The sequence below is a fragment of the Galeopterus variegatus genome, unplaced genomic scaffold, assembly GCF_000696425.1.
Source record: "Galeopterus variegatus unplaced genomic scaffold, G_variegatus-3.0.2 Scaffold357, whole genome shotgun sequence".
NCBI classification, from domain to species: domain Eukaryota; kingdom Metazoa; phylum Chordata; class Mammalia; order Dermoptera; family Cynocephalidae; genus Galeopterus; species Galeopterus variegatus.
In genome coordinates, this window is record NW_007726468.1 from 489169 (window position 1) to 502066 (window position 12898).

At 46.4% G+C, this 12898-nt stretch overlaps 1 protein-coding gene across 2 annotated transcripts in view; it reads right to left on the reverse strand.

Annotated features, from left to right (window-relative positions):
• Window positions 1-12898, reverse strand: part of EMC8 (ER membrane protein complex subunit 8) — a 17957-nt gene that overhangs the window by 2607 nt on the left and 2452 nt on the right. For both annotated transcript variants that reach the window (XM_008567935.1, XM_008567936.1), the window contains exon 2: window positions 6505-6581. In XM_008567935.1, coding sequence (XP_008566157.1) covers window positions 6505-6581 — 77 coding nt within the window. The remainder of the gene's footprint in view (window positions 1-6504; window positions 6582-12898) is intronic.

Below are 12898 nucleotides of genomic sequence, written 5' to 3' on the forward strand. Positions count from 1 at the left end.
CCGGGCCCTTCTCCATCTGCACCTCAGCAAAGTGACTCGTCAGCTGCAACAAGACAGAAACCTCACAGCTGCTGGCAATCGAGTCATTCAAAAGAAAAAAATTTTTTTCTTCCTTTTTGTCTTTTTTCGTGACCGGCAACGGATCGCAACCCTCAGTGTCGCGCCCATACCGGACCGGGACCGGCAACGGGATTGCAACCCTCGGTGTTGCCCCCGCACCTCGCTCAGCCAGTGAGCGGCCGGTCTGTATGTGGGATCCGAACCCTCAGCGGGAGCGCCGGCGCACTCCCAAGCAGCGCACTGTAGCAGTGCGCCACCGGGCCGACCCAAAAGAAAATTTTAAAAATTCCCGGTCCATCTCACATCTTCTCCAAGCTCATGAGCCTTTGGTTGCTTGCTCTGGCCCTGCCTCCACCTTGACCTTGATGAACGATGCCTGTCCACCTGAAGCCAGTACAGCTAATTACAGAGTGGCTCCCATAACAGTCTCCAAACACAAAGCTCTTCTTCCTCCTGTCTCAGGAAAGGGCCTGCTCCTTGGGGGCCTTATTTATATTCTCTCTTCCTACTTGCCCCTGCTCTGCCTTCAAATGTGTATAGGTTTTTTTTCCCCAGGAGAAAAAACACATTTAACTGGTTCCCTCTAGCCACTGTACACCTGTCCTGCTCCCTCCCAACCCTGGTTCTTGAACTTCTCTAAGAAGCTGACGATCTTGCTCCATGTCCTCACCACAGCTCTGCAATCTGCCATCTCCCCACTTCCCTGTTGGATCGGCACCCTGTACGTCCACCAACTGCTGCCTGATGGCCTAACGACTGCCACCAACTCAAACGCCTCCTAGCTGGTCTACCGCGTGCAGGCAGGAGGCCCCCTCTGGTCTGACTTGAGGCTTCCTTTCCTTCTGTTCTTTGCTGCTCATGAGGTGCTGCAGACGCTGCCCTTGCCCCTTCATTCTCCCTGCCATCCCTTTTGCTCAGGTTATCACCTTAAGCATGGGCTTCTAAAATTGCTTCCCGTCTCACAAATTCCAGGCTCTTCTCATCCGATGTATCCTGAAAACTCTCCTTCGGTCAACTTCCCTACAACTGAACTTCTGTCATGGCCCTTGCTGCTCACAAACTTGCATATACTGCTCACTGCCTGTAAGATAAGGCCCGCTGTCCCAACCAGGCAGACCCAGGCCTTTCTCCCAGTGGACCCAGTTACCTTTCGTACTCACAGGAACAATCCTGTGTCTTTAATTTCAGTGACACTGTCCACGTGTCATCTCCCTCACATGCCCTTCCTGCTTCACTCACTGTTCTGTGCTTACTGAATTCCTTCCCATCTTTTAATGCCCAGAAAACACACCGTCCTTTCCACAAAGCCTTGCCAAACAGCCCCAGGTGATGTCCATCTCTCCCTTCTCTAAACTCTGAGAGTTTATTTCTAAAATGCTCTAACTTGGAACCCCTGGCACACAATTGTCTTTTTGTGCATATTATTTTCCCTGTATATTTAGAGTTTCAGCTTTTTGAGGGAGGAACTGAGCCATATGTATATTTTAAGAGCCATACCAATACATTGATTATTGTGAGTTTATTTAAAGAAGCACGCTATACAATTACTACCCTTCCCTTGTGATTGGGCTGAAAAAAGCAGATTAATGTTTTATGAAAACAATTTATTTTATTTGATTACTTTTCATTCTCAAAATTGAGAATTTAAGTAGTATACTGATTATAAGTCAGCAGGACTGTGTTAAGAAAAATGAAACTTAAGAGAAGGGAAGGTTTTCCAGGTAGAAGCAAATAATGTTTAAAAAGGAAGTTAGTAAGATCCTAGCTCCTGGCTCAAAGTCAAGGTTGTGCTTCACTGTATTGACCACGAGCTGGCGAGTGCCAAGTCCCCACAGCTCCGATGGCAAATGGTGGGGGCAGGAATAGAGCCACTGGAGGAGATCTGCTTATTTATCCATCCCCCACTGCTCCATTTTACAAGACACCACAGACTCCGCCTGCATCTTCACTGGTCCCAATCACTCACATCTCAGGTGCAAAGGGAAAGGAGCCAGAATCTGCTAAGTGCAGATCTCCTAGGGACTCATAACAGGAAAGGCAGAGCCTCCTGCCATGAAGAAATGTACAAAGCTATTATTCCTGACTCTTATGACTATCATAATAGATGGTGACTTTTATTGGGAAGGGGGGGGTCAAGAAACATTCATTAAAAACAAATCTACTATTTCAGACACCCAAGAACTCAAACTTCAAATTTATTCTTTTGAAAGAAGTTAAAACATTTGTAGTTAATGAACTGTCAAAGTACTTGAAAGAGTTGCCGATTTTATTTACTTTTTTTTTTTGTATTAAGCACTTAGTCTCAAATACTGATCTGCCTCATTTCTGAATGTAAGACCGTCACCTTAGGGCATTCAAATCAGTACTTTGTTTCTTACTAGTCTGTATCAACTCCTTGTTTCTACGAAGAGTCAGCTGCCAAATAAAACTGCAGGCACCCTGAAGACAGAGGCCACTTTGCTAATCCTCTGTCCCAGCCAGCACAAAGCCAGGCATTTTCACTTATGTGATATCTTACACTTTGTATCTTAAAGTTTTTTTTTTTTTTTTTAATCTTAAAGCTTTTTATTGAGCATCTAACTCAGACCAGGGCACTCTGCTGGGTACTGAAATATGCCCATATAAAATGTTAATTATAAAAAAAAACACCAGCAATCATGAAATGATGTCAGAAGACTTGATATAATGACTTGAAGTTTAGGAAATGAATTAAAGTTATAAAAACCACATTAAAACACTGATTGAATAATCATTTCTTTGGGGGAAAAATAGTACTAGCCCCTATTTCTAATCAAGCACTAAGCTAAACACATTATACAAAACCCAATATTGTGTATAATGGCCTTTCCAGATACAGGTTCCAAGTTAGATTTTCTGCAAGGTAGTGTGAGTTCTATATTGTGTTGCTTTGTTTCAATGAGTTAATGTCAATACTGAATGTGTGACCTTGTGTGACTATCTTACACAGTAATTTTCAACGAACTTTCTCTGCACACATGACCAATTGTGACTATAATGGCATTTTTGAGCATACATTCCAAACAAGAACTTCTGCACGATAAATGAAGAGTACTACATTGTGCTGCTTTGTTTCAATGAATTAAGCTTAATTGTTAAAGGGGAACCTTCTGTGACTATCACAGAGTTTTTCAATGAATGTTTACTTAGCATACTTCCAAATCTGAGTATAATGTCATTTCCCCATACACATTCCAAACAAGATCTTCCACAAAATATGTGAGTTCTACGTCGTGGTGTTTTGTTTCACGAAGTCGAGCTTACTTCTGAATTGTGAAGCTAAACATGCTGCATGTTTCTCATTTTCTCCTCACAACCACTCTCTGAGGCACGAGCTCTTAGCTCCATTTTACAGATAGGACCACTGAGGCCCACAAAGGTTAATCAGTAAGTTACCTAGGATTTGAATCGAAGTCTACCTTGCTTCAAGTGTTATGCTGTGAGACACTGTTAGTCAGGTGATATTTCTAGAAGAGCAAATTTTTAGGTAGGTTTCGCTGTAAACAAAAAGGAAGGTTTTCCAGGTAAAAGCAGTATTTAAGTATGAAGTCTTGGCTCCTGAGCTCCCCAGCTGTGCGGCCTCTGTGAAGCCACCTTCTCTGGTGGGAGTTTCATCACCTGTGTGCTGCTGTGAGGATTAAGTGGGAGGACTCCAGTAGAGCCCGCGACCAACACAGCATCAGCTCTTCGGCTTGCTCCTCACACAGCATGGCACTGTCGGGGTGGACTCCACACAAGCATGGCAGAGACTTGTGGGGCCAGAAGTGACCTGCTGGTTACTGGGCAACATCTCTTACCACCCTTAGCTAACATTTCCATCTTCTACAGATCTGACAACTGGCTGGTTAGAATGTACTTTAAGATCGATATCAAAGACAGTGCAAAACCTCCTGAGTGGAGCGGCTGAGGAATGTGGACTCAGTTTCCATCTTCTACAGATCTGACAACTGGCTGGTTAGAATGTACTTAAAGATCGATATCAAAGACAGTGCAAAACCTCCTGAGTGGAGCGGCTGAGGAATGTGGACTCAGTGAGGAACACGGAAACCCTAGAAGGTATGAGCAGCATGAAACTGGCATCTGAGGAAGATAATTCCAGGCTGTGCAGGAATGTGGTCAGAACAGAGGTGGGAAGATGAGGAGGGCCGTGATCCAACAGCATGTGCAGAAAGGAGGGCACAAGAGCTTATGCAGGCGCATAGGGGGCAACCACATAAGGCATGAATTTGGGGATGGGCATTGCAGAATGGGAGGCATCGACACTAACTTGACAACCTCGTGCCATCCCTCTTGCCCAGTTTCCTCTCCTTTCTGTAAGAACAGCTGTGGGAAACACTGGTCGGTTCAGGAAAACCCTCCTGCCAAGGATGGCTCCCCACTGCTTACAATAAAGTTCACAGTGCTGTCCTGCACTGAAGAGCCCTCAGGTGTGGTCCACCCCTCCCCGTACAGCCTCGCTTCTCAGCATCTCCCCCATGTGGGTGCAGCCCCTGCTCGGGCCATGTTCCCACCTTGTCTTCATCCTGCTGTCCCCGGCCAGGAATGCCCTGACCCCCTGGTCTCCATATCTGCTCACTCTCGAGGGCCCAGTTCAAAGAACAACATCCCTCCTCCCCCCCAGGGTAGGGGAGGACTCTCGGATCGTACCACTGGGTGTCATTCCTGCCTGCTCAGGCTGCCACAGCCCCTGCGCACCCTGCCGGCATGGGTCCACTGTCTCGTGCTTCAGTCGCGCGCTTGCATAACCACGTTCAGCTTGGCCACGTGGGGGCAAGGCTGAGAGTGCTTCGCCTTGCTCAGTGTACAGCAAGTGGCCCCCAGGCAGCCCACACCTGGTTTCTTCCAGGTGACAGAGACTAAGAAGGACATGGCCTCATGGGTAGGCTCTCGCTCAGAAAAGGACATCAGACACTGAGTCATTAATACAAGGGAGGCAGACGACACCAAACAGAGTAGGTCCCAGAGGAGTGAGGTTAATATAAGATGCGCTGAAGGAGGAGAAACAAATGCTGTCATGGGCTCAGAGGGACTGCAGAGAGCCAGTGTGCACGGGGCTCCGCATGTTCCCGTCTGCCACCAGCAGGTGCCCCAGGACTCACTCTGAGCCCAGCATCTCGTTGGCTTTCGCCTCCCTCAGGGTGCCTGGACCCAGTTCTCCAAGGACAAGGGGGTTCCGTTTCTGAAGTGCATTCGTGCCTCATCAGTGACAGCAGTGCCTGGTCACCAGAGTATTGTATTATTTCCAGAAGTTTTCTCGGCTCACCCTCTCATCTGTGCTGAGCAAGTGGACCAGACTCCAGGCTCTTCCTGGACCCCCAGCTCCCCAGACACTTCAGTCTGCTGGTTCTGACCATGTGAGGAAACTGTGCCAGGGCAACCCGTGTATGCCCCCTTTATGTGCTAGATGTGACACTTTCTGGCTGCCCCCCTGGTTTCTGGCCGGGTCAGCCAAAGGAGAGCCCTGGAGGACACCAGAGGGAGTGGAGGAGGGACGTCGAGTACTGACTGCTCTGCACCCTTGACACTTTCTGGCTGCCCCCCTGGTTTCTGGCCGGGTCAGCCAAAGGAAAGCCCTGGAGGACACCAGAGGGAGTGGAGGAGGGACGTCGAGTACTGACTGCTCTGCACCCTCCCTCCCCTGATGGGCGGCAATATCAGGCTGGCCAAAGGGCACCTCTTGAGGTGGACTTCTTTACCCAGCTCCTTTCTCTGGGGCCTTTCAGGCTGAGGGATGGGCACTACCTTTGGTCACTGCACAACCCTCTTGAGAATTCTACCTATTGCCCACACCTTTGTGAACAGCCCACTGATTAAGCCATCCTCAAATCATCCTAGCTTGAGCATGTCATCTGTTTTTCTGTTGGGCCAACACTAATGGAGAAATATAGCAAAATTCTCAGCTATGCTCATTAGTGAGAACTGCAGTGAGGGAATATCTGGAGAAAAGGAACCAGGAGCCAATATAAAGGAAGTAGCAAATACCACATTTTCATCATAGTATCAGTCCTAAGAGCCCCAAACCTAAAAGCCGTTTTATTTGCCCCAAAACAGTGGTATTCTTTCCTGATGCTCTGTCCTACATCATTCCTAGTTTGGGAATGGGAAGCAAGGCAGAGCTGAGTGGGGACAGAAACCGGACACCCCTGACTGTTGCTTTCATTGCATGATTTCCCTTCAAGCAAAATAAAGAAGATACAAAACAGAATCCCAAAGTTAATATAAATGTTTAGAATTTCTGTTGTTTGGAATTATCCACCCCACAGTTCCCCTCAAATAGTATAAACAAGCACAGAGGGCGGGGAGGGGTGTGGTTCTCACAGATTTCACATCTGGAGCCTACAGAGGGTCAAAAAGCACATCAGAGACCGGCTCTGCCTGTCACATGGTCATTCTCTCCACACACAGAGGGTTTCTGCATTGACATACCTGGCATCCTTTACTCGTTCATTAGCTTGATAATAACCAGCAATCACATAGCTATTATCTTTGCACCATGAATCAATCTGAAAGAGGAACAAAAATTGAGAAAAGGTGAATGATTTTCCCTTAAATATCAGGTCTTGATAACCACAGGAGACCCCTCCCCCCACATGCTGCGATGAGACGTTATGATATTTGTGTCCTTCTTCCCAGAAGAAAGGCTATAAGAATAAAATGGATGCTCGGATGAGAAAGCCAATGTGCTCCAAGGCCAGGGAAAACACAGAAGGGCCCAGCCCCTCACTCTCCCAGACACAGGGCGTCCTCCCATAGGCAGGATCCTGTGAAAGCCAGGAGGGGACAGGTTGATATGAGGAATGAACTCCTTCCCATTTCCAGAGAGAGGCCCCTTGTTGACAGGTATTAAATGGGTGCAGTGCTGTGGGGAGTCAGGGGAAAAAGACAATCTTTTCCCACCCCCTCTTATAATATAAAGAACTAGGGCACACTAGGACTTGAGAAATCCTTCTGATCATTTAAATCAATCCTTCATAGATAAGGAAACTGAAGCTCAGAGAGGTTCTATTTGCACAGCCTGGTGGTAGCAGCATCAGAATGGATATCTATCTCTTTTGAAAGCAAGTCATTTAATACTAGATTCAGTATTCCTAGCAATATACCACGAAATGCCCTTCAAGCGGGGGTGTGGGGTGAACAGGCATGCAGGCAGGGGTGCACACGCATAAGGACTTAATTCCCTGTGCTGTGCTTTCAAATGGGAGCATGGTGGCAGACCTTAAAATTTTTCTGTTCTGTTTTATAATACCACTCTTCTCTCATCAGATTTAGCCTCCTGCAGGTCTAATGCTGTTATTAAAAACAACAAAAGGTCATCCTGTTTTGCCATAATGAAATTTTAATACACTGCAATAAAGTCTATTCTCAGTCAGCAAAAGAGGAAACAAAATTGATACCTTGCTTTTTTGCAGTAAATAAACTGGTTAAGAATGTATGTGTTTAAAACACAACCCTCTTGCTCTTTTTCCTGAATTCTGGTTGGGTCTCAGACAATCTCCTTCATGACTCAAAGCAGACATAATAAGATAGTCACAGTCAAGGGTCCCTGGCTTGCACAAGGACTGGAATATTTCTGGCCTCCTAAGAGCTCACAAATGACCATATTGGGTCAAAACCAGGGCTCACTGAAACAACTGGGTGTTCTGGTCTCCCACCCGAAAGAATAGGGTTGTGTCCCCAAAATATTTATAATGGCTCTATCACTGTGACTTTGCTGCAAATCACTCCCAAACTACTTATCTTTAGTTTTTATCAGCTCTTAAGGAAACAGGTTCTAGAAATTCTCCACTGCTGTTTAGAACAAACATCTCTATAAAGCATCAAGGGGTCCAGCTCTAAATCTGGGATCTGCAATCAGCTGATCCTTTAGCATTGAGGCCCCCTGCTTTCCAACTTCAGACTGCCTCCTGAGCATGTCCTCACGCTGGGTGATCCTGGCCTCTGCACGCCTGGGAGTCCCTCTCCGTGCTCCCCATTTCCAATCTCAGACTGCTTCCTAAGTGTGTCCTCATGCCAGGTGACACTGGCCTCTGCTCACCTGGGTCCCTTTCCCTGCCACGCTGTTTCCAATTGCAGGCTGGCTTCTGAGTATGTCCTCATGCCAGATGACACTGGTCTCTGCCCACCTGGGTGTCCCTTTCCCTGCTCCCCAGCACAGGTGTCCTTATTTCCAGATTCAGTTTGGCTACTGTCATAGTTTCCTACTGCCCTTGTAAGAAGTTACACAAACTTAGTAGCTTTAAACAATACAAATTCTGTATCTCCCAGGTCAGATGTCTAAAATGAGTTGGTGGGGCTGGTTCCTTCTGGAGGCTCTAGGGGAGAATCCCCTTTCTTGCCTTTTTCAGCTGCTAGAGGCTGCCCATACTCCTTGGCTCATAGCCACATCACTCTGACCTCTGCTTCCATCTTTAAATGTCCTTTTTTATCTCTGACCCTCCTGTCACCCTTTTATTACATGAGGCCCAAATGGATCATCCAGCAAATTTCTCCATCTCAAGTTCCTTAATCACATCTGCAAAGCCCCTTTTGCCATGTAAAGCCTGGGGATTAGGATGTGGACATTTTTGGGGGGTTATTATTTGGCTGACCACAACTACACTACATTTACTATAAGGATAGGACAAATTGTTTTGCTACTGACAATATCCTGATGACCCCCAGTAGAGTCTTCAGTGAGCAGTCTAAGCTGGCTCCTACATCCCAACTGTTCAGGACTTGCACCCCAGCAAACACACATTATCACCTTGTACCTAACCTCAGAGCACAGAAAGCACCCGACACAAAAGATGTTTCCTGTGACAAACACAACACACACATCAACCTACATTTTGCCTGCTGAGGGGCAAATTCCTGTATGAAAAACTCCAAGGACCCAACCAATTCCAGCAGAAAAACAATGTCATGACCTGGAACTTCTGGTAGAACTCTTTGAAGAGGTTGCCCTTAAAGTGAACCAGGTCATGAAAGCTCTGGCCTGGCTTTAGAATCTTTTGAATGACCCAAAGAAGAATAACCAAGTTAACTGTATGGATGCCTATCATGGGCACACACAGCCTGTCTACCAACTGAAGAATGGAGATCATGAAAGGAAGGAATGAAAAATCGACTAAGCCATCAGAGCTCACGGAGATAGGTTAAACACGTTCTAGCAAGAGGGGCGAAGTTTTCTTGACTTGGAGTGGAGTGCGAGGCATGTGGAAGGAGATTAGTGTGGAATGGGTGGGGTGAGGGTGGGACAGGCCGTCTTGAATGGCTCAGAATCCTGCAGTAAGCCCGCATGGCTCGATGATGAAAAGCAGTAGTGGATTTAAAGGGTAGCCTACGCAGTTGAGGTAATGTGCTCCCTCCTAGGTGGGGCAAGACAAGGCAAAAGAACTGAGAAGCTGCTTGACTTCTGTTCCCAGTGAATCAATTTTCATTCTCCTTGTCTCACTGTATGAAACTCCATGCCCCAACATGCATGCTGTGAAAAAATCAAAATGGAAATAAAAGTTCAAGGGCCAACCCATGGCTTACTTGGGAGAGTGTGGTGCTGATAACACCAAGGCCAAGGGTTCGGATCCCTGTACAGGGATGGCTGGTTGGTTCACTTGGGAGAGCGTGGTGCTGACAACACCAAGTCAAGGGTTGAGATCCCCTTACTGGTCTGGTCATCTTTAAAAAAAAAAAAAAAAAGTTCAGGACAAAATTCTGTGAAACCTGTTGTCAATAAAACTGACTCTGAATAGACACCCTCTAAATTCTGCATTTACTCATGCAGTTTCTTTTTCAGGGGGAAAGAACACTTTCACCTTGGCGTAAGCCCACCACCCACTGTTCAATGCCCCTTTTGGCTTGTTCTGTTCCAGACACGTAGGAGAATTAGTAAATGCACTGGGGCCGACCCGTTCATTCCCACTTAGACTCTGCACAAAGAAAATAGCTTCTTTCAGCAAACGTGCTAATGTTTTGCATGTGTGAAGCACTTTATAATTTTCCAAGCACTATCACCTATTTCACATGAGTGTACAATAACCATCAATAGGCAAGGCAGGGACCTGATAAGAGAGACACTCTGAGGAGGACATCACTCCCAAACTTGCCACTTAACAGACTGAGGGTGACCTGCTGAGCTTCCTGTTGGTAGCAGCAAGCAGGCCTTGGAGTTCTAAAGTAGAGGGGTTGTTAGTTTCACTGAGGACAGCTCCTTCTCAAGTCGGCTCCTAGTTTTTCTATGGAATGGAAAGGAGCTAGAATGAAAGAAGAGCTTTGGAAGTAAATAGGATGGGGATGAAGGGTGAAGTTCAGGGGGAAGAACTGAAAGGAGGACCCAGAGCAGCCTTCTCCTGGGCTAGCATGTGACTGCTCTGGAATGAACACAAAGCACCAGGGAGTAGGGGACGTTAAGACAGAAAAGGACAGCAGTTATGGAAATGAGCAGGCAGCAGGCACACATGGAGGCAGCAGAAAGCATTTTGGCCTGAAATCACCGTGATTAGGTCAATCGGCAAGTAAGAAAGTCATCTGAGCAGAATGTAAATAGAAAGCCTCTCCACAGTACTAGGAAATCGATGAGAGGGGAAAAGGACAAAAAAGGCTTAGAGAAACGGCGGTTTATGCTAATTTTCCTACTAACATTTCATGGGCTTTTGCTATTAGAAATAATTCCTTCGCTACCTACGTCAAAGGGTTATAAGGATAAATAATAGGCATAAGCACTTAAAAAAATAAAAAGCACCCCAAAGTGCAAGGATTTTTTTAAAAATGGAAAATTATAATGAAAAGCCTTTTAAAGGAATCTACTGCTGCCCTTTGATGGACTGCATATCAAGTTAGTCCCTCCCACTTACCCAAATAATTCCAGTAGGAAACTCCCTAAATAGAAACATGCCATGAAAATAGGCCTCATTTTTTTAGTTGCATGAATTTAGATGCTCTGTTAAAATTACATCTTTCATAGCTGATACCCTGATCAATTATGGCTCCAAACACTGAGATTTTTCCTTGCCTTCAGGTTATAAAGTCACTAAGTCAAAGGTGAATAATATAAACAGCTTAATTGTAAATAAAATTTTTGGATGGACTCAGATTGCAAATTTTCTTCTGTAAGTTTCCTCTGAAAGTTATTTCATTTGTACTGGATTGTTAGCTTTTTCGTATTTGTCAACTGCTGAGGCTATGACCCAAAGTTTTGGTGAATATAAGTCAGTACAACCAACCACCACTTGGCAGGGATAAATTTGGGCTGTTTGTCTTCACTGTTAAGTAGTAGTTATCACAGGGAGTTTAGTTTGGATCTCCTGCTGCTGGATGGGAGACTAGCATACTGCAGGGCATGTCCTGGGAGAGGTTGGAAGTGGAGAGTCTGGAGTGCAGAGCGTACAGGGCAGGGGGAGCAAGATCAGAGTGGAGTCCCCTGCAGTGCCCCTTTTGCTCTCGGGCTGGTGGCAGTTGGGCCCGTCTTGGCTCTTAGAGTTGAGGTCCCCTCTGGGCATCTTCCCTCCCCAGGTAAGTGGTTTGGAGGCAGCTCTGCTCCGTGGGGAAAATTCATGGAAAGGTGACTCAAATGCAGTTGTTTATAGTTCGTATGTTTAATTCTCTCAAGTATTGCATTCATATCTCATAATAGGAACACAACCCTTTCACTCTGCAAAGGTTACTTAAGAATGAGAAGAATAAATGATATTTGACATTCCAAGTGAGGTTCAAGTTTGTTTTAAGAAGCTCTTAGATATTTCTTTTCTTTTTTTTTTTTGTCTTTTGTCTTTTTCCGTGTCCGGCAACGGATCGCAACCCTCAGTGTTGCCCCCGTACCGGACCGGGGACCGGCAACGGGATTGCAACCCTCGGTGCTGCTCCCGCGCCTCGCTCAGCCAGTGAGCGGGAACCGGTCTGTATGTGGGATCCGAACCCTCGGGAGGGAGCGCCGCCGCGCTTCCCAAGCGGCGCAACACCTGGCCGGCCCAGAAGCTCTTAGATATTTCTGATAGGATTTTATATGGATATTATGCAACAAACCTTTTCCTCCCATGCCCCTGGCTACTCCTCAGTTACCCTGTGACTCTTCTTCCTCCATGCACCCAGTAAAAGCTAGAGTTCCTCAGGCTTCTCACTCTACAGTGTCCCCAGGCTATATCACTTCTCATGTCTTCAGATGTCTGAGAAGCTACTGGTTCTCAATCTACAACTCCAATCCATCTGTCTTCTGAGCTCCAGACCCATTTTTCGACTTTCAACACTAGGACTCCTTCATTTGAACATCTCAAGCTCAACATGTCCAAAATGGAAGTAATCTCTTCTCCAAATCTGTTTCTCTGCCTCTGTTCCCTCCATGAAAGGCACCACTGTCCTCCTAATGCATAAGCCAGAAACCCAGTGTCACCCTTGCTTCCTTTTCCCTAGGACCACGTATAATTAGTTACAAAGTCCTGTGGATTCTTTCTCCCGCTCTCTCATCTGTCCTCTTCTCTGCATCCATGCTGTACTTAGTTTAGCCACCTCCCTGCCTTTAGTCTCGGATATACTGTCTCCAACAACCTCTTTGCTGCAGGCTGGAGCCATCACTCAAAGACACAAATCTGATCACACAACTCTCCTCCAGTGGCTTCCCTCTGTCCTCAGGATGGTGCCCAAATGCCTTTGCTTGATCAACGTATCCTACAAAGCAATCTCTCCACTGCTCATCTCTCTTTGCCCCCTGCCTCTTTATACTCCACCGTCTAGCTCTTCCCAAATACTCTCCTCTTCCCTCCTGTCTATTTTCTCCTGGTCTTTGTGCACGCTGGGCCTCTGCCTCAAGTGTCCCCCCTCCACTAGACTGGCCCACTACTTGCATGTCCCT